Here is a 24,650-nt window from a genome sequence, read left to right as displayed (position 1 = left end):
GACCGAGGGAGGCCCCCGTGCTACCTTGAATCTAGATCCGCCGCATCCCATCGACGAGGTTGGGGAAGAACGAAAGATCCACCATCATCAGACCAACCTCCTCGCTCCATAACATCCGTCTCACCCTGGCCGCCAGCGCCGCCGCGAATGGCGACAAACGCCGACGACACACAGAAACAAATCTCGCCTCTTTGCCGTTGTTTTTGTTTTGTGTGTACATAGAGGCGGAGTGTGTATTCATTGCATTTGTATCCCTCTTGGATGCTTTGTTTTAATTGTAAGTTATACTAATAAAATCTACTGTGCCTTCGTTTTTCTTTTACCCCAAAATTTACCTTCGTCGAAAAGATAATAATCCACATGGCAATGACCTAGTTCTTTTTCATCACCGCAGTTTTCACCGCCTCCTTTGCTCCTGTCTCCTGAGCTGAGCGGCAGGATCCCGATCCAAAAGACGACCGGACCCTCGCCCTCGCGTACCGGTTTCGACCTCACTTTGCCCCGCTGTGCTGGACCGCCTCCCTCCTCTTCCCTCCCACCCCAAATCCCAAACCTCCGCGCCCCCCTTCCGGCGGCCACCAAAACCCTAGCCCGCCCCCGCCCCCCGCCGATCCCGCCGCCATGGACGACAGCCTCTACGACGAGTTCGGCAACTACATCGGCCCGGAGCTCGCCGACTCCGACGCCGATGACTCGGACGCCGCCGCCTCCCCGTCCCCCTCGCAGTCCCGCTCCCCCTCCCCGGCGCGCTCCCCGTCCGGCTCCCCCAACTCCCGCCGCCCCGCCGCCCTCATGGACGTCGACGACGACGACTACGCCGACGCCGCCCAGAACGCCGTCGTCCTCGCCGAGGACAAGAAGTACTACCCCACGGCCGAGGAGGTCTACGGCCCGGGCGTCGAGGCGCTCGTCATGGACGAGGACGAGCAGGCGCTCGAGAAGCCCATCGTCGCGCCGCCCCGCGTCGTCAAGTTCGAGGTCGGCACCCGCGCCGGTGCGACCTCCACCTACGCCTCCACCGATTTCATCCTCGGCCTCGCCTCCAACCCGCTGCTGGTCCGCAATGTGGCGCTCGTGGGCCACCTGCAGCACGGGAAGACGGTGTTCATGGACATGCTCGTGGAGCAGACCCACGAGGTGGACACGTTCGACTCCGAGGGCGAGCGCCACATCCGGTTCACAGACACCCGGGTGGACGAGCAGGAGCGCAGGGTCTCCATCAAGGCTGTGCCGATGTCGCTCGTGCTAGAGTCAGGGAATGGCAAGTCCTATCTCTGCAACATCATGGATACGCCTGGCCATGTCAATTTTTCCGACGAGATGACTGCTGCGCTCAGGCTAGCGGATGGGGCTGTGCTTGTTGTCGATGCTGCTGAGGGCGTCATGGTAATTCACTGATCCTATTGCTTTATATATCTCTGCTCAACTGATGGATTGAACTCTGTTTGCTATATCGGAGTAGGAAGTATTAAACTGGAATTAGTGTTGTGTCTTTTTTTTTAATTGTTAGATAGGGATATGACAATTGCATTTGTCTGAATGTGAGATATGGGTTCATCATAATTCATTTGAACAAGAGACTTGCTAGGGATACATCTTTACAGCTTCACAAGTTCATTGAATTTCTTTTCAAGAATGAGTTATTTCCCTATTTCTGTTGGAAGTGGATAAAACAGTATGTGTATCAGTATTACAACAACCACGTCTTACCCAAGCATCTAAAAAATACAATGAATGACATGACTGGTTCAAAGTAGCGCTAGGCGTATGCAAGGCTGTTGGCCTTCGCCTAGTGCCCAAGCGACGCTCAGGGGTGTATTTGGCGTATAGACACTAATTTTGGGCATGATAATGAGTAAACCACCAGCTACTGGTTTGGCCGTCGCCTGGCGCCTAAGAACAGGAGACTGAACGCCTGAAGCTACAAATATTGCTAGCACTATATAAGAACAGGAGATCTGCGTGTTTTAAACAGACGATATTTATCCTGCATCTAACAGTTCTGAAGGCAAATAGATAATGCTTTAGTTTAATTTGGTTTATGTGAGCTTAACTTTTATTCAGTTGGAACTTATAAGTGGTTTGTTGGTGCTGCATTTGGGACACTAACAGCTGCACCTGCTGATGACAAAGGCATTGAGAAATCAGTAGAGTTGACACTAGGCAGCATGTTGAAAATGTGTTGTTTTCTTGAAATTATCAGCATTGTTTTGTTTCTGTTGTGTTGTCTTAAAAATGGAGCACAGATTATCATAAATTAGAACATAGTAACAGGCCTGACGAGCAAAACATCTGTTGTCAGCTTGTTCGTCTTGTACTAGCTAAAACTAGGTGGGCAGTGGGCTTATATAAAAGGTCTTATATTCTTATAAGCTGCATGTTAATGACATCCAGTACTGTTTTCACTGAAATGAAAAACTGCAAATCTGCAACATGCACTAGAAGCAGAATATAAGATGGTGGTGTAGAGTTTTTTTCCTTTTGCCAATAACAGGAGTAGCTTGGCTGTATGCGTACATGCCAGCATTCCCAGAATTAAATTGCTAAGTTAATTTTCTTTTTTATTGGAGTATCTAAATATATTTGTATTTATTTATCTCCGTTGATGAGTAGGTAAACACTGAGAGGGCGATTCGTCATGCGATCCAAGAAAGACTTCCCATCGTTGTTGTGATTAACAAGGTACATTTTGCTTGGTTCCACTTATTTCTAATACAATTCAATTCCAAGCTGAAGCTGACGTATGCTCTCACGTTGTGGTTTTACAGGTTGACAGACTGATAACAGAGCTAAAGCTGCCCCCAAATGATGCGTATTTTAAGCTACGACATACACTGGACACAATCAATGATCTAATCTCATCTTGTTCTACCACAGTAGGTGGCACTCAACTGGTAGACCCAGCTGCTGGAAATGTTTGCTTTGCGAGTGGTTCTGCTGGCTGGTCTTTTACCTTGCAATCTTTTGCACATCTTTATTTGAAGATTCATGGGATTCAGTTTGACCATGAGAAATTTGCATCTCGTCTATGGGGAGATTTGTATTATGACCATAACTCTAGAACCTTCAAAAAGAAGCCGCCGGCAGCAGGAGCTAATAGGTCATTCATTGAGTTCATCCTTGAGCCTCTGTATAAAATCTATAGTCAGGTTGTTGGAGAGCAACAGAGAATTCTTGAAGTAACTCTCGCTGACTTGGGTGTGACACTGAGCAATGCAGCTTATAAGCTTAATGTTAGGCCTTTGCTGAGACTTGCTTGCCGCTCAATGTTTGGCACTGCTACTGGTTTTACCGACATGTTAGTGAAAAACATCCCCAGTGTGAAGGATGGCGCTGCAAGGAAAATAGAACACATATACACTGGTCAACAAGACTCCTCCATTGTGGATGCAATGAAGAAATGTGATTCCCATGGTCCTCTTATGGTCAATGTTACAAAACTGTATCCTAAGCCTGACTGTAGTGTCTTTGATGCCTTTGGACGAGTTTATAGTGGCACAATACAGACTGGTCAGACAGTTCGGGTGCTTGGAGAAGGCTATTCCCCTGATGATGAAGAGGATATGACTGTCAAAGAGGTCACCAAGTTGTGGGTCTATCAGGCACGGTACCGTGTTCCAATAAGTAAGGCACCTGCTGGTTCTTGGGTTCTTATTGAAGGCGTGGATGCATCAATCATGAAAACTGCAACCATATGTCCTATGAACATGGATGAAGATGTGTACATATTTAGGCCTCTACGCTTCAATACCTTACCTGTTGTAAAGATAGCAGCCGAGCCTCTTAACCCGAGTGAGCTGCCTAAAATGGTGGAAGGTCTGCGTAAAATTAGCAAGAGCTACCCTCTTGCTATTACTAAGGTAGAAGAGTCAGGCGAACACACTATACTTGGGACTGGTGAGCTATATCTAGATTCTATAATGAAGGACCTCAGAGAGCTTTACTCTGAGGTAGAAGTGAAGGTATAAAGCAATGCACTTGGTTTATTTTTCCTTCTTTTTTGAACCAGATTTTTACTTTGCTGCCTTGTTTGTACACAGGTTGCAGATCCAGTTGTGACATTTTGTGAAACAGTTGTTGATACTTCCTCTATGAAATGTTTTGCTGAAACACCCAACAAGAGGAACAAAATTACCATGGTTAGATTTTGTTTTTGGCTTTTCTTGTGCCCATCCTTCTTCATCATGGTAAACAAACACACATGGTCAACTAATTGCGGCTTTCTTTGTCTGTGACAACATGCAGTTAGCTGAACCACTAGAGAAGGGCTTGGCAGAAGATATAGAGAATGGCCTTGTCAGCCTTGACTCAAGGCAGAAAGAAGTCACCGACTTCTTTCGCCAACGCTACCAGTGGGATGTGCTTGCAGCAAGGTCAATATGGGCTTTTGGACCTGACAAGCAGGTAAGATGGCAAACTGCTTACTGACCTGTCATTGTGTAGGATATTTCCATTTTGTGGACTGAATGTATCTTACTTTGACATGCAGGGTCCTAACATTCTACTAGATGACTCTCTTTCGGTTGAGGTGGATAAGAACTTGCTGAATGCAGTCAAAGATTCAATTGTTCAAGGGTAGGGCACTCTGTTCTGTTAATTCAAATTTCCTTTGGAATATTTGTCAGTGCCTTAACCATTTTATTTACTACCCTAACCTCAGGTTTCAGTGGGGTGCTAGAGAAGGCCCCTTGTGTGATGAACCAATTAGGAATGTGAAGTTCAAGATCCTAAATGCAAATATCGCACCAGAACCATTGCACCGTGGTGGCGGCCAAATAATCCCCACAGCTCGCCGGGTTGTCTACTCAGCATTTCTGATGGCTAATCCTCGACTTATGGAGCCTGTTTATTACATTGAGGTTAGTCATGGAATCATGGTTCTTGTACATAGACTAATCATCACTATCTAGAACATGTGTATTTGATGACCTGGTCTGACAAATGAGTGCATTTGGCATTGGCAGATCCAAACTCCAATTGACTGTGTATCTGCTATATATACGGTCCTGTCGCGGCGACGTGGCCATGTGACAGCCGATGTACCCAAGCCAGGCACTCCAGTATATGTTGTCAAGGTAAGAAGTGTGCTCTATTTCTTCTGATCCAGCCTTATTTTTTTATCTTGCGTAAGACCTGTATGACTCTTGCTGATGGTATAATTTCTACATTTGCCAGGCATTTTTACCTGTCATAGAGTCTTTTGGGTTTGAGACAGATCTCAGATACCATACACAGGGACAAGCATTTTGTGTGTCAGTGTTTGACCACTGGGCTATTGTTCCTGGCGATCCTCTTGACAAGGGCATTGTTCTCCGGCCTTTGGAACCAGCACCTATCCAACACCTTGCCCGTGAGTTCATGGTAAAGACCAGGCGAAGGAAGGTGAGGCATACATCTAGATACTGAACGTACATACAACCTCTTTTGAACTGATCATGAATTAATCGTATGCACACCCATTTTCCAGGGCATGAGCGAGGATGTTAGCATCAACAAGTTCTTTGACGAGGCCATGATGAACGAGCTGGCGCAACAGACTGCAGATATCCACCTGATGATGTAGTTTGACGATGGAAGTCCATTGTCCTGGTGCGCTGGGAACATATCAAGTACTTTCATGGGGCTATCATGACGCGATCTTCAAGGAGACGCAATTCGCCGAGTTTTGATGGTTGGGTATTATTATTATTTGTAACAGATCATTGTAGACTGAGTACCATCTGTAGTCATGTATGTACTATCGCTCTAACATCTACGTCGTCTAACCAGTTAGTGTAACCATCGACAGAGAGCTGAGACTTGTGGTTGATTTTTGATAGGCGATGGCATTTCCAGGGACAATAATGCCTTTACTTGTTTGATCCTTTCTTCACAAATTACAACCATTGTAGCGCCGAGCACCTTTCCAAGTTTCTGGAGGATAGTTCTGTTTCTTGCCATGCCTATTTGATCTGTGTTTTTATCAGGATTGATTACTGGACGTAATGTGCCTTCCTGGTAAACTCCTGTGAGGTGGTGTATGTCTATCGGTATGGTCATGCTGTGTCAGACTTAAATCTTTTATCTATATTTCAAAGTTTGTATTCTGTTTTTTTTCTTTTGAGAATTTTGTCTTCTGTTACTACCCCCTCTGTCCGTTCCATATTGCCTAGTCTTTCATTTCCGGCATGCAAGGCATATGATGCATAAGGGCCCATTTGGTTTAAATGAGGGGGAATGGGAGCGCTTAAGGGCGAAACAGATTAAAAGTCCACTGATTGGCTAGAGATTGGTAGTTTGAGTGGTAACGGAAATGAACTTCCATCTATTTCCTTCCATGATGTGGCCTTTCTGGATTAACTTTCATCATATGTATCAAACATCAGATTTGCTAATTCCAATCTAGATGGGAGTTAGCTATGTCACATGATTATTTGTCCACCCAGACCCTACACAAAGGAAAACCTTCATATCCATGCACGTCCATCATATACACAAATTCATCATCAATTCAACAATTTGACAAAACAAAATAAATCATAATTCAATAATTCAACACATGACATTTAAAAAAAAATCATACATAGATAGGCCATACACAAATGAATCAAATGCCTCCATGGTTGCGCTCGTTGATCCTCTTTTTCATGTTGATCAGCCACTTCTTGTATTCCCAATCCAAGAGGCTAGTGTACCACAACATGATCCCTGACTCTCTCAATGTTGCCGCCTTCTAAAGCTACCATTTTGCATATTTCTCTTGCATATGCAAATCTATTTTCTCTCTCAATGTTCAACTTGTCTTTCACCCTCTCTCGGCCGTACTCCATCCTCTTCCTTTGCACATTTACGAAGAGCCTCTAACTCTACTTCTTCAACTCCTTGGCGGGGAAAAAAAACCCGTCCATATGATGAAGAGCATGTACCTCTACTTCTTCAACTCCTTGGCAGGAAAAGAAATACCCGTCCATATGATGAACATTTTGCTTGCCGCGCCATCACGCACGACCCTCTCCTTCTCCCACTTGTTTCCCACCACTTGTCGGCTCCTCTTTTTGGCACGGTGACTTGTAGTTTCGTGCGTTCGCTCCTCCATTTTGCTCCTCTTCGATCTTCGTCACCCAATCAAATAGATTGATGGGAGCTAGAGCCATCATTTTTCTTTATCTTCTCGGGGTTTCCTTTGAGCTCCTCAACGAGGTTTTTTCACTTTGATTTCCCATTTAGTTTCAACCAACAATAACACAAAAGCGTAATGGCTTGCCCTTAGTTTGTTGGTATACATTCACTGCCAGAGTTGCATGGCTTTGGACTTCAATGTCACTTTGGTTTCAGCCAACCACTTGTGTATAGTAGCCCATGTGTTTGTTGATTTTTGTTTGAATGTGTACCTAAGACCCCCGAAACGGTAACAAACCCATGCGAGCAAGTAAAATCAGTTTTAGTGTAACCTTTTTCCCCGGAGAGTTTGAGTGTAATCTGCGTATGTTCTTTGAACCTTTTGAAGATTTAGAGCAACCTCTTTTTGGAAGTTCTACCGAACAAAGGTCTTTTTTTTGTTGGACAAATTTTCATGAATCTTTTACAACCTTTTTTGTTTTTGTCTTTCAGATGTCATTTTTGCCATGCTTTTAGGGTGCCTTTCTCAAATTTTAGTAGGAGAATACTCTACCATTTTTTCTTCTCTCTAAAAAGTGGGTTAGCAAGTACACAAGATAGGACTGATATTTTTTTTGCGCAATGGTATTTTTTCTTCACACCGGTGGCGGGATGTCTATGGCCACCCATTGTGGCGTTTGCTGTATTTTTTGCTGAACAGCACAGTGAAATAGGTAGTACAGTAGCTTTAAAAAATATTCAACCGTTTTTTTTTGAGAATCAAATATTCTACCGAAATATGCGCACACTTTACCCTTTCCAAACGTTGCAACGGAAGCCCCATTGGCCAACAACCTTTCCCGACCTGTTCCTCCCGTTCACGGAAATTCGCCAACCAAAAAAAAGTTCCCTCCAAAAGCCCTCCCCGCACGGCCGCACACCCCGTCGTTTTCCCCACCGTTTCGAACGCCGGAACCCTAGCTCCACCAGCCCGAGGTCACCCAAAGGCCCCCCGCTCCCATGGACACCAGCGGCGGGGCCGTCCTCCAGTCGCCGGCGACGGAGGAGGAGACGATGGCGCGGAAGCGCTCCCGCCGCGTGAGCTTCGCGGACACCACCGCCGTGCACGTGTTCGACCGCGACGAGGACTTTGAGACGCCCCCGGACGAGCGCCCCGCCTCCCCGTCTCCGTCCCCCGGGAGGCCCCTCGCGGGCGACGCGGCGGAGGGCGACGAGACGGAGGGAGAGGACGAGTCACCGTTCGGTTGGCTCGGGGATGTGGGTGTCAGTTCCGCCTCCCCCGGCAGCGCCGCCGGGTCCATGTCCTCGTTCGAAGGAGGTAGCCCCCTCCTTTCGTTTGTCTAAGATTTTTCTTCTTGTGAATTAGCTTGTTTCATTTCATTACCAGCCCACATTTAGCTCATTACAGGTGATGCACACTGGTTAATTTGGGCATTAATTAATTTCGAGGCTCAGAATGTTGCATCTATCAAGCCAATTTTTAGTTTATTTATGTTTGTTTATCAGGGGTTCCTCACCTCACTTTAAGTGCTCGAGTCAATGGTTTATGTTAAGGCTGGCTTTCACCCTTCAGTCTTCAATGGACAAACGGTTTCACTTGTTGCTGAGCCATGTTCATTTGCTTATGTCTCAGGGGCCGTTGGAATGAGTTAGATATCTTTTGGAGGGTTCCGTTTTTGGTTCAAATTCTATAGGATTTGAATCCAAATCCTCCCTAACATTAATTTTAGGTGCTTTCAGGTTTTCTGTTTTTGCTCACTTTCTTGCTGGAACCAAAGATTTGGGTCATGCCCTTTTTGTCCTTGTCTACGCATTTACCTTAGAAAGCTGAGGCCACAGACGGTTGAAGATGGAAATTATTCATTTATGATGCCATAGTTTCTATTTTGTCAGATTGTTGTGCGAAGTGTGTCACAGTGAGCACTTAAGGCTGGGCTTTATGCTTTGTTGTGAGAACTTGAGCAATTTGGGTTTCAAAATCATTTTCCGTATCACTTCGATCTGTTCGATGCAGATTGTACAGAAAGTGACTGTTGACCGGTAGACTGTTGAATGTACATGCAAATACATATTATATTGGGTATTTTATTGCTTAATTATAGTAAGGACCAGATATTGTTACTGTCTGCTCACTAAGATCTCCAGACCACACCTTGTTAATGCATTTGAGGTTACATGTTAGTAGTTTCACTATATCTTTCTCTTAAAATGTTGCTATGATGTATGATACTCCCTCCGTTCCTAAATATAAGTATTTTTAGACATTTCAAATGGACTACAATATACGGATGTATGTAGACATATTTTAGAGTGTAGATTCACTCATTTTGCTCCGTATGTAGTCACTTGTTAGAATCTCTATAAAGACTTATATTTGGGAACGGAGGGAGTAGTTTACATCGATGGCAAATTATCCGTTCCTCTACTGTACACTAGCCATTCTGTTTTCTTAGTTATTCCTTAGCTAGTGTGCTGGATTATTCTGTGTACAGGTGCTATATCTCCTTAATTGCATGCTTGTTTGTCTTGACAGATGACAACTTCTTTGGGGTCGTGTCAGCAAGTTTTATTCAATCGGGGAGACCATCAGATTCTGGAATGTCGGAGGACAATGGCCATGATTTAACTTTAGATTCCCACACGTTTTCTTTGCATTTCAACAATGTTATTCCTCCAGATGATTGTTCACTCCACTCAGATGGAAGTCTGAGGACAGTCGGTCTGGAATCTGCAACACCGCTAAAGGCACTGAAGGGATCAGAGTCTGTAAAATCGAGTGGTGGCCGCGATGCGTTGACCGACATGAGTTTGTGTGCAGAAAACCCTAAACGTTATGATTATACTAACTTGTCACTCACATTGAACAATTTACTGCAAGAGGTCCAGGAACCAACGTCTCCTAAAGATGAAACGGACTTTATAACTGCCAAGCATGCTTTGACGCTGCCTGCATCTGAGAAAGAACACAGGCAAGAAAAATCATATATTGGCAATGGTGTGTCTTCTGATGAGCTGGTCTCCGTTAGTTCTCTTGAGGAGCACATTACTAGTAGCTCTGATCCGACTGAAGAAGACAATGCAATGGTAGTTGATATTCATGATAAATCTCAGATCAGGTATTTGACAGTTCTCTTTTATTTGCCTTTTTTTCTTTGAGAAAGCAGCCCATGCATGATATCACTGCAGTTCATGAACCTATGACATTAAATTATGTTACTAAAGTCTCTAAACCTTGTTTGGTTGTCCTACTTCCCAATTTTGGTTTAATTCGGTCTCAAAGATTTTCTTGTGCCAATATAGCTATCTGTTGGTTAGAAGTAGCAAAAGAGTGAATGCACACAAATCATGACTGCATTTCATAGCACGTGATTGGGCATGTTCCTTGCAGCTTGGTTACTTGTCAGTTAAGAAGTATTTGCGGGCTTGCGGCACAAGGCATGCTATTGTTACCTATAGCTGTTGTATTAAGTGACGTGAGTGCAATAAGCATCTGTGGGTACCTGCTAAATCAATGTGTAAATTGCTTGCCTAGAGTGAATAACAGTACAAGCTTTAGAACCTTTGGTGTACTTAGGTTCTGGTTGGGATTCAGTCTTTTTGGAGAACTTGGTTTAGCCCTATTTAACTGAATTTCTATAAATATAACAATAATATATGGCTTAAAGCGAGAAATATCTAATATAACCGGTTAGCCCAGTGTGCCACATAACACCTCAATCACAAATAGTCTCGCTCTGTCAATACCATGGTTAATATATCACTGAGAAGTTTTTTGGCAGTTTTCTGTCCGTAGTATTGGTATGTCCTAGGAATTATCATTTCAATCAGTGTTTTCTGATGGCATTTTGTTTTTTATGTAATAAAAAACTTCAAATCTTCTCGATAGCAAACATGAAAATCATAAGGGGCTGTTTGGCTCTAGGCCTTGCAATGCCACACTTTGCCACACATTCTTTTGCTAAACTTGCCTAAGCTTAGTTCAATAAAATGGAAGCCACAAGTTGGGAAGCCTAAGGGAATCTTGCCACACTTTTTGAGTGTATGTGATGTGGGGCCCTAGTGTGACAAAAAACATCTTGCCTAAGGTGAGGCTTGAACCAAACACCCCACTAAGTTGGTCAAACTCGCCTAACCTTAGGCGTGGCAACCGAAGGCAACCATAGTCACAAATCAAACACCCCCTAACTTTTTATGGATGTTTTGTACTCAGAGATTCCTTAGTGACCTATTGGGTCAAGCACCTGAAGCCTGAAGGCTGAACTTGACCTTACTGATCGTTCATCTTAGTGTGCTATCTAGCATGCCATTGTTTCTGTAAACATTCTTCATAGCAATAGTTGGAGACAGTTATGCACTTATACTACCATAGGGCTGTTGAATATAAGCTAAAATCATTTACAAGTTTTTTGTTTCTCATATTTCTCTTAATTTCTTTACTGTGATTTGGTCTGAAACTAATAGTTAGTTGACTTGCTGGCAATCCATCTTTTTGGAACTTACCTGGTTTTTGGAATTGCTTAGTTTGCAGGAGAACTGCAGTGATGACCATATAGCCGTTCACCCTGATGTCAATAGAACTGTAAAAACTGCTTCGTTGCTCTCTCCACCTCCACCTTATGGGTCCTTCATGAGTAATATTGACTTGCAACCTCCTGTATTGGATCAATCATTGTCAAAAGATGAACCACATGGAGCAAATCAAACTGCAAGTGCAGTTCCTACCTTTTCAATGAGGGATGCTGAGCAGTTGCACCAGCAAAGTGAAATCTTGAATTCGGAAACTGTTTTACATACTCCGAAAACGCAAGTTCAGCTGTTGCAAATTACACAAGGTTCTGTATCTTCCCTACGCTCCAAAAGGCAGCAAATCTTCAGTCCTGTGGTTCATTCCACTGGTAATGTGGTAAGCCATGAGGCATCTTCTTTGGGGAGTGAGTTTATGAAACATGGTAAGAGAATTTCAGATCTCGATCATGTACTAAAGTTCAAGCTTCATGAATCACCTGTAGCTCATAATCGTCGATTACCATTAGTTGAGAGAAATGAGATTGTTCAGGAACCACATAACACATTCAGCAAAGCTGAAGATCATGGCTGCACTGTGTCAGCTTTTTCTGTTACACCACAACAGCTAGAGAAAACCGGTCAGGCTTCTGTTCTAGGTGCTCCCCCAAGGCAGGAGCCGAGTGAGGCCACTGAGGTTCAGGATACTCTGTGCGATGCCCCTGCTTTGGGTAGCCTAGCAAATCATGAATGCAATTCTCATATGGATATGGATGGCACTGGAAGAAAAAGGAGCTCTGAAGAAAATGTCTGTGCTGAACATTCATTGCCTGAAAAAAGAGCAAAGGGACCTAGAAGCCCAATAACATCACGAAAACAACTTCCTTGTGTATCATTGTCTTCTCGTATGGCAGAAGAAAATCAGAGTGAGGCTCATGATAGTGCACAATCATTAAGTGATGATTGGAACAAGGTAAGACAGTAAGTTGCCAGGTTAAACTGTATCCAAGTTCATGTTTGTTGGTCTTCAAAATGTTTGAACTTTGGAGTGAATAGTCAGTATAAAATCTTGAACGTTTCCCTCGTGCAGGTAGTATTCAGCGTATCTGATTCCATTAAGCAGATGCATATACGCCCAGAATCTATTAGTAAGCTTAACCTACAACAGGTATGCATTTTGCCCTGTTACTGGTCTAAGTTACTGTCTTCTTGTTCATTCACTTCGAATACTTCAGAGACCCTTGCAGTACTGCTTATTCTATTTTGATGTGCTTCAGTAATTGCTCATACTGAAGGGAGTAGTACATTACTCTACTCGAATTATTCTCTTTGCTGGTTCTGTTCAAAACTAGTTACAAACATAGGTATAACTCACTAACTCTCGAAGTTAAAAAAAAGCGCTAGGAGTTAATTGTGCATTTTGTTACCGCCTTGCACTTTTATGGCCGCCTTGCACTTTTATGGCCAAAGCGCATGCTTAAGCGCTAGGCGTTTTGCTATCGCCTAGAGCCTAGGCGTGCTTAAGCGCCTACCTAGGCGCGCCTTTTTTGAACTATGCTAACTCTTCAAGTGAATAAAACCGTTTACACTGTTTAGATGAAATATCTACTGCACTGTGAAAGTAATTCTTTAGTCCTATAGATTCTTGCATCACTATCTCATACTCAAGTTGTTAGCCTTGATCTTGATTATTCCTTCAATTTTAGCTGAGCAAATATATTATTGTGGTCTTTAGGATCAAACTTTGGCTCCACATAGTTCTTAGGACCTTGTAACTTTGTTTGGAATGCAATCATCTTTTAACTCTCAAGAGTTTTGAGGTAGCATTATCTTCCGTAATAAACACACAAGCTGGCTGGAAAAAGTAATCTAGGATTAGTTCTGACCACCATTCCTTCAAACATCGTTTGATTGTTCCAAATATATCTGTTTCTATTCGCAAATCTGGAATCTTCGGTCCTGAGTGAATTCCTCTCCCAACAAGTTTGGCAGACTTTTTAGAGACAATCTGATATGGCACACTTGCCTATTTGGAGCTTGTGTACAGTTACCAATTGATCTTCAGAATCTATGGTTCTCTATATCTCTTTTGTGAACTTCCTTTTGCTGCAACTTGATTTATTCTTGTATGTGTTCAATTCTGTAGTTCAACCTAATGATCTAGCATTCAAAATATCTTGTGGAAATGTTGGAGCGTGAGCTTGTTGTATCTTATATATTTTTCTTGTTTTCTTAATGAAGCTTGATATGTTAGGAGATATGCTGGGGAAGATTCATGTGGCTAGAACATATAAGAGGCTTCCTGCTGCTGTGGTATTCTATCATTAATTAGTTGTCATATTGTCTGTCTCTGTTAGGAAATTACTTCCACTTATCTGTTGTGTTCGTTTTCTGAATGCAGAGGATTCAAGATTCCAGACTAGCTGAGGCAATGTCTCTCCATGGCAAGCTTTCATATGAAAAGGCAAAACTGCAAATAAATCATGTTAAACTTGATAAACTGCGAGTAAGAATTTCTTTGTCTTCCTTTCAGCTTTTTTGATAGCCTATAAGGTACAAGTGCAGTAAGCTATTAGCTTGCCCCCGTTCTGTTTTGGTGCAGAACAAAGCACAACTATGTCAAGTTGGAATTCAAGAATGCCGCTATTTGAAATCCAAGATTTCACAGCTTCGTCGTCCTACGGTGGGTGCTGCACAGATGAAGGGAGGTCCTCTTTATGCAGAAACTTCGATTAATACCTGCAACAGACTGGTACATCACTGTGTACTACCATCCTTCGCATAATTATGGTCATTCATAGTATTATATCTTTTTTCCTGCTCTTTCTGTGTTGCATATCAAAATATCATACTGTCAGCCATTCCTTTCAAATGACCATGATTGTTTTATCTGCCAAGGTTGTAAGAGTCTGTTAACTGAATAACTGCAAAAGATCTGACATTCGGCGTACTGTCGGGCATTCCTTTCAAATGACCATGATTGTTTTATTTGCCAAATGACCTGAAGGATTGGAGTATCGACAAAGAGCTAGCTATGGACAGGGGTGCGTGGAAGCTTGCTATCCATGTGCCAGAGCCATGAGTTGGTTGCGAGATCTTATGGGTTTCACCTCTAGCCTACCCCAACTTGTTTGGGACTAAAGGCTTTGTTGTTGTTGTTGTTGTTGCCAAAGTTGTAAGAGTCTGTTAACTGAATAACTGCAAATGATCTGACATTCGGCAATATATTTTCTTTTCTTTGGTTGCTGTTATGTTTCGTGAAGCTGATGTATTACTTCTGGGCTATCAACTATCAGTAGCAACGATTCTTGCTGTAATAGTATAGTGCTACTGTCATTAATGCAGCTCTTACTTCCAGTTATCTCATTTGTTCTTATTCTAGTTTATTTCTTTTTCCATAAATTCAGTTGCTTCTACCATCATCCCCGTTACATACTTGCATTTGCCAAAATATAGCACTTGTGCAAATATTTGTGTGTTCACTCACACATTTTTATGGGGAACGTATCATGTGTTTCCCCAGGAAGGAAATGCTAGGATAACTGAAAAGAAGCTTGCACTCAGCATGATTCAACAGAAGGTGGAGAACCTCAAGATTTCGCTTGAACATTTTTGCAACATTAAAGGTGATATTAGTGAAGTCCTCAGGGTTGCTGAAGAGCAATTGAAGATGAGAAATCAGTGTCGTATCATCAACCAGCAAGCATCGGTATTGGTGTATGCCTTAGGTCTACCGTATATACTTCTCTTCCTTCAGTGATTTACATTTACATTTACTTTTTGTTTTTTAGCTCTGGGAGTTGAAAGACATTGTTAAAAGGGAAAATAAGCGTGATGTCATTCTTAACTATCGCAATTTGCTCTTACAAAGGTACTGACTCCTTGTATTCACCTTCCCTTTTGCATAGTGTAGCAACCATGATTTCCCTCTCCACTGTGGAACAGGAAACTTCCAGGTCTTGGTACTTGTTGAAACCAATTACTGGCCTTAACTGGCCCAATGTACTTTAAACCTTAAACTGTTTTTCTCTAGTCCTGACGAACCTGCATGGACTTGGCAAGTTATTTACTGTATTTTGAAAGGATGTCTATGTTCAATGTAAAACCTTTCTTCAACCAGCCAAAACTTTTTGCTAGTAAAATGAACCCGACATCGGATGTTTGGTGGTATCTAACCCTGAACCTGGGGCACATAATCTTGCCAATCTTGTACCTGCTTGTGACCGCCAGTTTTGCAAAACAATTGGTAGCAACAAGCCAGCAATGGAAGACAACCTTGTTATCATGTGTCTTTGTCTTACTTCTTGTGTTACTGTGCCTTTTACAGGATCATCTTAAACCTTAGTGATATGTCAACCATATTTGTGAGTAACTCACTGATGGGAACCAAAATAGAAAAGGTGAGATGAGGAAACTGATATTTCTTCTTCTGTGTCTGCATGTACGAAACTCATGGTACTGTTCTCTTGGTCAGGCATTTCCCAATTTGAAAGCAACTGTGGCATTCAGTTTCGTTTTCAAAGCTGAGGAGAATCAAAGACTTAGTGACTTACGATCCTTGCAGAAGAAGACAATGGTGAGTTTGCCTTTACTTTGAAAGTTCTTACATATGAGACAATTTGGACTAATTCTTGTGAGTGAAGTTAAAGTAATTCTTATAATATGTAGTCGCATATGAAATATATTTGTGTGCCTTAAGCAGACATTGGAGCACTACCTTTGTACACATACAGCATACACATATTTTAGACCACATTTGCATACTGATTTGTAGTTTGAGAGATGTTATGCCTACAATAATATTAAGACACCTAAACTTTTAGGTTTGGAAAAAGAATCGAGATTTGAGGGGTAAGACTTGTTCCCCTACACTTTTAAAATCAAGGTAGAAGTGAGACCCAACCCTCGGCGCTTGACTTCACAACTGTGTGCGCCAACCACAACAGCTGTCATGTCTCGGAAGTTACATAGCAAAATTCAGTATAACGAGCCCCACATATTTTTGCAGGAAACAAGTTTGCTTCTCGGTAATCTTATTGATGTCCTAGAAGAAATCGAGGATGCTAAAGGGGAATTATTGGGTCTGATCTCTGCAGATTTTAGTGTGGACTCCCAGACAGGTTTCCTCTCTATCCATTCTCTTTTGTACTTTCATGCAGTGACTGCTTGTATCATAAAGCACTAACTCATGAACATATATTATTGACATATTACAACACTCCTGAAATAAGTTTCATGCCTAATAATCATAACAGAACAACGGGTACATGCACGACTATTTTCAGACAAATCCTCAGTGTGTAGTCTTTTATTGTTATTTTGCTTTATGGAAAGTAGGTAAGCAGATAGTGCACATGCTAGGCTGTAAGCAGAACTTCTGGCAAGTGTTAACTAATGGAAAAATATGGAGATGTTGCCACGCGTTGCTTGCTGAAGGTACATCTGGAAATGAGGAGACTACTTTGCTTGACCCATACAACCGTTACGATTTATTATAGATGGCTAATTTTAACATGGTCCCTCTTACCTCCTTTTTCCACATGGAGTTAAAACTGCTCATTATAGATAGCAACGGATTCTATGTGTGTAAGTATTTATGTGATAAAACTAAAAGGGCATATGACCAAAAGATAGTGGCATGCTAACAACTCCGAGTTTACTGGGAGAGCACCACATGATGGCCTTACTAATTTAAGTATGTAAGATTCAATTCTTTACTAGCTCTGTTTACACTGTTAACCTGAAAATTGTGTAGTCACTACAAAATCTGTACCATGTCAAGCAGGGCAACTCATCTTCAGTCTGCGCTTCATCAGTTACAAGAGAGCCAAGAGGGTTGCTTTCACCATTGACATGACAGACCTGAGCCGGTTGGTCCAGCGAAACCAGAGCTTCTATATCTATCTATGCATCCCTACACTATTTGCTTACAATGGCACCTCTGCTTAATCTGGAACAGCGCGGTGTACCCTTCTGAGCCATCGGAGCTGCCGATCAAGGTGTGGCAAGCTCAGACAACACTGTCGCAGCCAAACCTGGACAAGCTGATGGCCTCCATAAGGGACGACCTTCAGCCGGGGCGTGTGATGATCCTCAGGCTATGCCGGATGGTGACCCGCCTGGTTAACACATTGCCTGTCTGACCTTTGCCTGTCAGGCCGCCAAGTGCAAGCTGTGCAGGAGATCTGATCATCTGATGGGATACCACCACCTTGTGTAAATGCCGCCCTTGGAGCTGACCCTATCTTGTGTTGGTATTGTGCTGCAAATGGAGTAGCCCAGTGTGCTCCTAATCCTCCTGGTTGTGCGAGCATCTTGTATGGAGTAGGAGTTTCTTTGCATGCTGAACGAATGGCACCTGACGCGCTGCCAAGTAAAGCTGCCGTGATAGATATAATATTCCCGTGAATCTCGGTCATAGAAATACAAGCTACTAGCCAGAAATTACGGTCTGAAAAGTGTGTGAGTTTGCACAATATTAGTGCATTTCGTGTCTACAAGTGAGGAGTAGATTGGTTATGGAAATGGTTAGAGGTGCATTTTTTTAAGAACATGGTTAGAAGTGTCTTTCTAAAAAAAAGGTTAGAAATGCTAATTAAAAGGCTTAATGAACAACTGAGATTTAGTAAGGGCATTGGACACATCATCTGGTCTTCGTCTTCCGAGCTCTCCACATTGACCCTGTCAGTGATCGCCTGCTCGGGTTCGTTGTCGGCCGCCTTCTCCATCGTCCGGTCTTCTTCCTCCGAGCTCTCCTCTGGCGAGCTTGGAGGCAGACTCACCTCCGAGTTCTCTGTGCCAGGCCAGCCAGTTTTGAACGATGCCCGCGATCTCGTGCCTTCATGGCACTTTATGAAGACCCAAATAAGCTTACATCGTTTGCAAGTACATCAATGATAAAATCTGGCGAATGGCCCTGCCAAATCACGGACAGGTCTCCTTCCGCCTTGGATGCAAGCACATGTGCCACCTCATTACTCTCCATAGGGCAATGAACAAAAAGGATAAGTTATGAACTAAAAAGATACAATCCTCGTAAATGGCAGCAACAAGAGAACTGGAGCGCCCTCCATCATTCATGGTCTCCACTCCACAACGTCCATGCAGTCGCTGTTGACGGTTAACTTGCTGCACCCGGTTTGGCCTGCAAGAATCAAGCAGTCGCACCCGCCACATGCGCAATCCTGCAGGAGCTCGCTGCAACGAACATACCTTTGTCATATCTTGGTCACAGCTCCTGCAGCGCCAGATTCCGCAACTAAACTGAACGCGGCGTCAATATTCACTCTCACAAACCCTCTCTCCAGGCTTCTCCCAACCGCGCCGTCGGATCTTTGGTAAGAGGAGCTGTTGAACAGATCAGCAGTTCGATGGTAAGTTTCCACATTTCATTTTCTGTTTACCCTGTTTTGTCAGTCTGTTAGCAGCTGTGGTAGAAATTTTTCCAAAAGGAGCGCAGTTAATATTCTTTTGAAGAGCACTAGGTTATTGAGATTCTGTTTCAAAAACTGCACCTCTACTTGTGTCGTTTCTTCGTTAACTCTGGGGTGTTAAAACATAATTCCCCCACTTCAAATATTTTGTTAATTCTGGTGTAACTCCTGTGTTAACAAAACAAAATGTGCTATATTTCGAAGTGGAATGGATAAAATGGATGGAGTAATTATTGTGGCTAGAGTTCAGCGCACACAAATGACTCGATAGCTGGACAGTTTACTACCTCTTTGATGATTTGCAGGAATTCTAAAACACATGAATACAACATGATGTCATCTCAAATACTACATGAATGTTTGGACGTTTAAGGGCTCCTTTGATTCACAGGGTTTGAGAAGTGTAGGAATAGGAAACATACAGGAACAGGATGTACTGTCAACTGAAGCAAAACAGAGGATTTTTTTTCATGAAGTCCAACCTCATGCTTCTTTTCCTGTGAAAATGAACTAAGAAGTTCCTATAGGATTGGTTCCCGAGGAATGCAATCCAGTGAATCAAACAGCACGTAAAGGAAAACTTCTAGAGGGTGTCAATCCTGTAAAATTCCTATGCAAATCCTATGAATCAAAGGAGGCCTTAATTGTGCACATGAAAACCATAAGATTCTTCACGGGGGGTTGGAGTGGATGAAAATTTCCAGGGGAGTCCTCCAATTCCTTTGACAGTACTTCAAATCAAAGAGGCACTTAGACAATAGGAAACAGTAGGAAGGAGCTCCATTACCCCGGCAAGAAGCGAACTTGTTAATCCATCCTCCAACGCAGTTTTCGCAGCATACATCACAGACAAGAATTTTACGTTCTTCATTGTTAATAGTACTGACAATAGCAGAGAACCAGAGGCCAAAGTAGACCGTGAGCATTGCTGAGTTATGTCTGGCAGTCAGCCGGTCACTTGGCGGCCGCGGCGGCCTTGTCGAAGGTGTTGCCGATGTCGATGACGAACCGATACCTGACGTCAGCCTTGGCAAGGCGCTCCATGGCCGTGTTCACGTACTCGGCGCCGATCACCTCGATGTCTGCCGTCACACCATGCTTCGCCGCGAGGTCCAGCATCTCCTGGGTGTCCCTCATGCCGCCGATGAAGCTCCCGGCCAGGGTCTTGTTCTCTGTCCATTCATCAGCCACACGCACAACGTGCATCAGTTCGGCACAAAATGCCTGTGGTCACATGGTTTCTTCCAATGGGGAGATCGGAGAGGATATCTAGGTGGCTTGTGAGATGGGAGGACTTACTGGCAACCAGAGCAAAGGGAGGGACCTCGATAGGCTTCTCTGGGAGGCCGACCATGACCATCTTGCCGTTGGGCTTGAGTAGCCCGAAGAGAGGGGCCATGGGGATGTTTGCAGACACCGTGTTTATGATGCCATCCATGGTGCTCATCGCAGCCTGCAAACGCAACATATCAATTAAGCACCACCGGAGAAAGACCCATCTATGGTCTTGTTTGGTGATCGGACACATTGATCGGCATACCTTCATCTCGTCGGCGTTCTTGCTGACAACGAAGCCGTCGGCGCCTAGCCTCTCGAGGGCCTCCTGCTTCTTCCCCGGCGATGAGCTGATCACCGTCACCTTCATCCCGAAGGCCTTGCCGAACTTGACGGCGACGTGGCCGAGCCCGCCCAGGCCCAGCACGCCGAGGTGCATCCCGGGAGCGTTCAGCCCGTGGTACTTCATGGGGGTGTACACGGTGATGCCGGCGCACAGCAGGGGCGCGCCCTTGTCCAGCGGCATGGCGTCCGGGAACCGGACCACGAAGCGCTCGTGCACCACCACCATGCTGGAGTAGCCGCCGTAGGTGAGGGTTCCGTCGCGGTCGACCCGGTTGTAGGTGAAGATCATGCCCGGGCAGTGGTTCTCGAAGCCCTTGTCGCAGCTCTCGCAGGACTGGCACGAGTTCACCATGCACCCCACGCCCACACGGTCGCCGGCCTTGAACCTGGTCACGTTCTTGCCGGCCTCGGTGACCTCGCCGGCGATCTCGTGCCCGGGGATCACCGGGTACGTGGCGTCCTTCCAGTCGTTCTTGATGCTGTGCAGGTCAGAGTGACAGATCCCGCAGTACAGGATCTTTATGACGACATCGTCGTCTCCAGTGCTCCTGAAGGAAGAATTACGACAAACATGAACGTCTTGAAAAGAAATGCCATTACATGCGAGTGTGTAAATCAAGATAATAATCTCAGTAGTAAATCATCGGTTACTCAATTCGGTGGTCACTCAAGCAATCATTCTAGCCTAACAGTCATGCGTGCAAACAGTCAATTTTCCGTTAGAGCAAATGTCATGATTCAAGCAACAATTATTCTGGAAAATAGAGATTTTAGAAAATATTTTGCAGAAGCAAATTCTAAGACCGCAAATCCTACAGCCATCCATCAACCACCTTTGTACAGCTCGTAGCACACTGGCGCGGCTATGATAGCGACATAAAACTGGTAGCGCCATCTACAAATTCAGTTCCAACTGCAGTTTACTGTTCCATCATGTGCAAAGTATGCCACTGCCATTGACCTGTCACGTCACCCCTTAATTTCAGGCCCCCTTTGCAAAGGCCAAATTTCACAAAAGATTTTGTCTAGGGCTCTTAGTTATTGTACATCTAAGTGACACAAGTAAGCATAGAAAGGAAAAAAAGAAGAAAAAAATCCACACAAATTTTTGCGTAAGATTAATGATATAGGACTTAGATGTGCAATATTTATGACACATCTAGATGTGCTTTACCAAAACTGCAAAAGATATCACGGAAAGCAACCCAATACCCACCATTACAAATCTAGGGAAACAAATTGGCATGCGACAGAGGCATTTTTGAGAATTTGCAACAAACAAACGAGAATACGAGATAATAGCGCGCAGTTGTGCAATCACACGGACGCCACCTTTAGAACATTGGAGGGTTTGTTCTAAGACGAAATCTCGCCGGTTAATTTCGCGAAATCCAGATCCAATGAGCCGCCAATCGTCGTCGGCTACACGACAGATTTAATAACGAGAATAAATTATTGCACGGAACCATGCATCCCATTTCCACGTAGTAGCACGTATACTGTACAAAGGGATCATGGCATTGGGGGGAAACAACCCGACGCCAAGCGGATCGAACGGCGCGCAGCGCTGCCACGGCCGCCGTGCCCGGGGGGCCACGGCGGCGCGGGCTCGTCGTCTCGCGCGAACTAGACGCGCGGCCTGCGTACCTTCGGGTAATGGCGAGCGGGGCGAGGTGGCCGGAGACGTCGCGCGCCGCCAGGCCCACCGCCTTCCTCGTGTGCTGCTGGCTCTGCTCCGCCGCCGTGGGTGCCATCCTGACGCGAGGCTCGGCCGGCAATCTCTAGAGCAACACCCCGGAAATTTCTACCGAGTTTTTCCTTTTTTTGAGGGAGGTGGTGCGATAAGAGAGAGGTCTGCTGGCAAGGACGACAAGAGAGGTGGGGCGCCTTTTATGGAAGGCCCGCAAGTCTCGACGCGCCAAGTGGGCCAACGCTGGCCGTGGTCGGCGCTGACGTCAGCGCCCATTCTTTTTTTAAATCATAAGTACAGACACAAGCGTTCATATACATGCGTATATACCCATCCCTATAAACGCATACACAACCTATCCCTTCCCTATGAGCATTTTCGAAAAACTGAGCCGACATATCATTTTGAGATTTACGAAGTCACCGTAGGCGTCTCGTCTTCGACGGGAACGTCCCCTCCCACTGAATGCGCATCGCCGGAAATTCTAAAATAAATTCAGGAATAAATGCGAGTATTAGGATTTGAACCTGATGGGTTGGGGATACCACAGTCCCTCTAACCATTCAATTAGAGGTTAGTTCGCTCGCCTAGTCCTTTTTGTGTGTAGAAAATCGTCGGAATTACCTAACGGACGCTCGCTACGTCAAACTGTCGTTGTTTCGCGCAGGGACATCGAGCGACCAATTTGCTTGGGCCGACCCATTTAATCGCTTCAGCAATCCTGGTTTTGGGAAGCTTCTGGAGGTTTATAATCGGGGTTTTTCCGGCTTTAGGAAGCTTCTAGAAGGTTCTTGAACCGCTTTTTTTTTTCTTTTTCTTGTTATATTTCATTTTTGTTTTTTCCTGCTTCTTTTTCATTTCTCTGTTTATTTTTCTTTATGGTCTTCCTTATTACGTTTCTTTTTACTTTATCTTTCTTTTTTATTTTCTTTCTTTTTTATTTCCTTTTCCTAAGTTTATTTTCCTTTTTTTTATGGACAACGCTAACGCCCACACGTGTGGTGGGAGTAAAACCCGTTCACACGCCCTATAACACAAAGACTGCGCCATGTCACCGCATGTATGCATGTGGATTTTTTTTTAGATTTTTAGTTTTTAAAATGTTTTATCTCTTAAAAGAAAAATCCGATTGAAGATCCGTTTTCATCATTAAATCCCTCGCAACGAGATCTTCGAAACTATATCTCATATGAATATATTTCGATGATTTTTTTGAGGTTCAAGGATTTTTTAGGTTCCGGTCAACGCTCACTTCTGTTTTCGTGTCCGTTTTGTTTTTGCTTTGTGTCCGTTTTCGGTTGTATCTGCTTACGTATTAATTTTCGAGGTTTCTGTATTCATTTTCGCTTCTGCAAAAATATATGAAAACAAATATGTAGCACTCAATTCCATCTGTTTCCGCTCCATTTTCATCCTTAATCGCAACCTGGAAGTTTTCCCTTTTTTCGTAAATCCGATTATTCAAAATGTTTTATCTCTCAAACCTTCAAATATCAAACCGTTTTCACCGTTGGATTCCTTGCGTCGAGATCTTCAAAATTAGATCCCATGTTGATAGGTTTTGATGAACTTTTTTTCACGAAAAAACCGGCCGAAAAACCCAGACAAAAAAACCGAAACGGGAGCATGGGTTTTTTTCCTTTCCGAAAGAGGCACGCCCGTCCCTCTCACGAAATCACAAGCGTGCCTCGTGCGCAAGCAAAACCGTGACTCTCGCGGAGAAAAAGAGAAAACGTGTTTTTTTCGTTTTCAAGGAGGCACGGCCGTGACTCTCGCGAAAGCACACCTATGCCTCTCGCGAAAGCAAAACCGTGACTCTCGCAAAAGAAAAAAAAACACATTTTTTTCCGTTTTCGAGAGGCACGGCTGTGACTCTCGCGAAAGCGCAACCGTGCCTCTCGCGGAAGCAAAACCGTGACTCTCGTGAAAGAAAAAAAATACAGAAAACACGTTTTTTTCGTTTCCGAGAGGCACGGTTGACTCTCGCGAAAGCATAACCATGCCTCTCACGGAAGCAAAACCGTGACTCTCGTGAAAGAAAAAAAGAAAAAAATATTTTTCCCCTTTTCCGAGAGGCACGACCGTGACTTTCGCGAAAGCAAAATCGTGCCTCTCGTGAAAAGGAAAAAAAGAAAACACGTTTTTTCGCGCAAAAAAAAATTTTGTTCAAAATATTTTTGGTCGAAAAGCTAAGAAAGACATGTGAAAAACCAAAACGTAAAAAAAAACCCATTTAAATAGCCAAAAACGCGTGTGGAAAAATAAATAAATAAAATAAAATCCGGAGGGAGCGGCCAGAGCGTGAC

At 44.0% G+C, this 24,650-nt stretch overlaps 3 protein-coding genes across 3 annotated transcripts; 2 read left to right on the top strand and 1 right to left on the bottom strand.

Moving 5' to 3' along the window:
- The first annotated feature begins 585 nt into the window (after positions 1 to 585).
- On the top strand, positions 586 to 5,940 carry LOC119327997 (110 kDa U5 small nuclear ribonucleoprotein component CLO-like). Its single transcript, XM_037601043.1, has 10 exons — positions 586 to 1,386; positions 2,614 to 2,682; positions 2,769 to 3,962; positions 4,041 to 4,139; positions 4,246 to 4,404; positions 4,490 to 4,575; positions 4,661 to 4,859; positions 4,965 to 5,075; positions 5,176 to 5,382; positions 5,468 to 5,940. Exons 1-10 carry the CDS (start codon positions 622 to 624, stop codon positions 5,561 to 5,563), a joined length of 2,985 nt encoding a protein of 994 aa, XP_037456940.1. The 5' UTR covers positions 586 to 621; the 3' UTR covers positions 5,564 to 5,940.
- Positions 5,941 to 7,976: 2,036 nt separating this feature from the next.
- LOC119328099 lies at positions 7,977 to 18,082 on the top strand. Its single transcript, XM_037601134.1, has 14 exons — positions 7,977 to 8,416; positions 9,632 to 10,214; positions 11,620 to 12,574; positions 12,692 to 12,769; positions 13,843 to 13,914; positions 14,003 to 14,107; positions 14,204 to 14,353; positions 15,125 to 15,310; positions 15,393 to 15,472; positions 15,929 to 16,001; positions 16,076 to 16,177; positions 16,610 to 16,721; positions 17,387 to 17,471; positions 17,561 to 18,082. Exons 1-14 carry the CDS (start codon positions 8,098 to 8,100, stop codon positions 17,742 to 17,744), a joined length of 3,084 nt encoding a protein of 1,027 aa, XP_037457031.1. The 5' UTR covers positions 7,977 to 8,097; the 3' UTR covers positions 17,745 to 18,082.
- Positions 18,083 to 19,789: 1,707 nt separating this feature from the next.
- Positions 19,790 to 22,505, bottom strand: LOC119328100 (probable cinnamyl alcohol dehydrogenase 5). The gene is made up of 4 exons (XM_037601135.1): positions 22,302 to 22,505; positions 20,575 to 21,202; positions 20,334 to 20,487; positions 19,790 to 20,206 (listed from the first exon to the last, which is right to left on the bottom strand). The coding sequence occupies exons 1-4, from the start codon at positions 22,406 to 22,408 to the stop codon at positions 19,989 to 19,991; spliced, it is 1,107 nt and encodes a 368-aa protein (XP_037457032.1). The 5' UTR covers positions 22,409 to 22,505; the 3' UTR covers positions 19,790 to 19,988.
- Positions 22,506 to 24,650: the final 2,145 nt, after the last annotated feature.

This window comes from Triticum dicoccoides, chromosome 7A (assembly GCF_002162155.2).
Source record: "Triticum dicoccoides isolate Atlit2015 ecotype Zavitan chromosome 7A, WEW_v2.0, whole genome shotgun sequence".
NCBI classification, from domain to species: domain Eukaryota; kingdom Viridiplantae; phylum Streptophyta; class Magnoliopsida; order Poales; family Poaceae; genus Triticum; species Triticum dicoccoides.
Note: the sequence above shows the minus strand (reverse complement) of the source record. Positions and strands in the feature narration are given on the sequence as shown.

Bases quoted from the DNA above. Each gene is read 5' to 3' on its own strand.
- LOC119327997 (XM_037601043.1), top strand. From the start codon at position 622: ATGGACGACAGCCTCTACGACGAGTTCGGCAACTACATCGGCCCGGAG. The intron at 4,576-4,660 runs GTAGGGCACTCT...CCCTAACCTCAG, and splicing joins AAAGATTCAATTGTTCAAGG to GTTTCAGTGGGGTGCTAGAG. The intron at 5,076-5,175 runs GTAAGAAGTGTG...TACATTTGCCAG, and splicing joins CTCCAGTATATGTTGTCAAG to GCATTTTTACCTGTCATAGA.
- LOC119328099 (XM_037601134.1), top strand. From the start codon at position 8,098: ATGGACACCAGCGGCGGGGCCGTCCTCCAGTCGCCGGCGACGGAGGAG. The intron at 8,417-9,631 runs GTAGCCCCCTCC...TTGTCTTGACAG, and splicing joins CATGTCCTCGTTCGAAGGAG to ATGACAACTTCTTTGGGGTC. The intron at 10,215-11,619 runs GTATTTGACAGT...GGAATTGCTTAG, and splicing joins CATGATAAATCTCAGATCAG to TTTGCAGGAGAACTGCAGTG.
- LOC119328100 (XM_037601135.1), bottom strand. From the start codon at position 22,408: ATGGCACCCACGGCGGCGGAGCAGAGCCAGCAGCACACGAGGAAGGCG. The intron at 20,488-20,574 runs GTATGCCGATCA...TTGCGTTTGCAG, and splicing joins AGAACGCCGACGAGATGAAG to GCTGCGATGAGCACCATGGA. The intron at 20,207-20,333 runs GTAAGTCCTCCC...ATGAATGGACAG, and splicing joins TCCCTTTGCTCTGGTTGCCA to AGAACAAGACCCTGGCCGGG.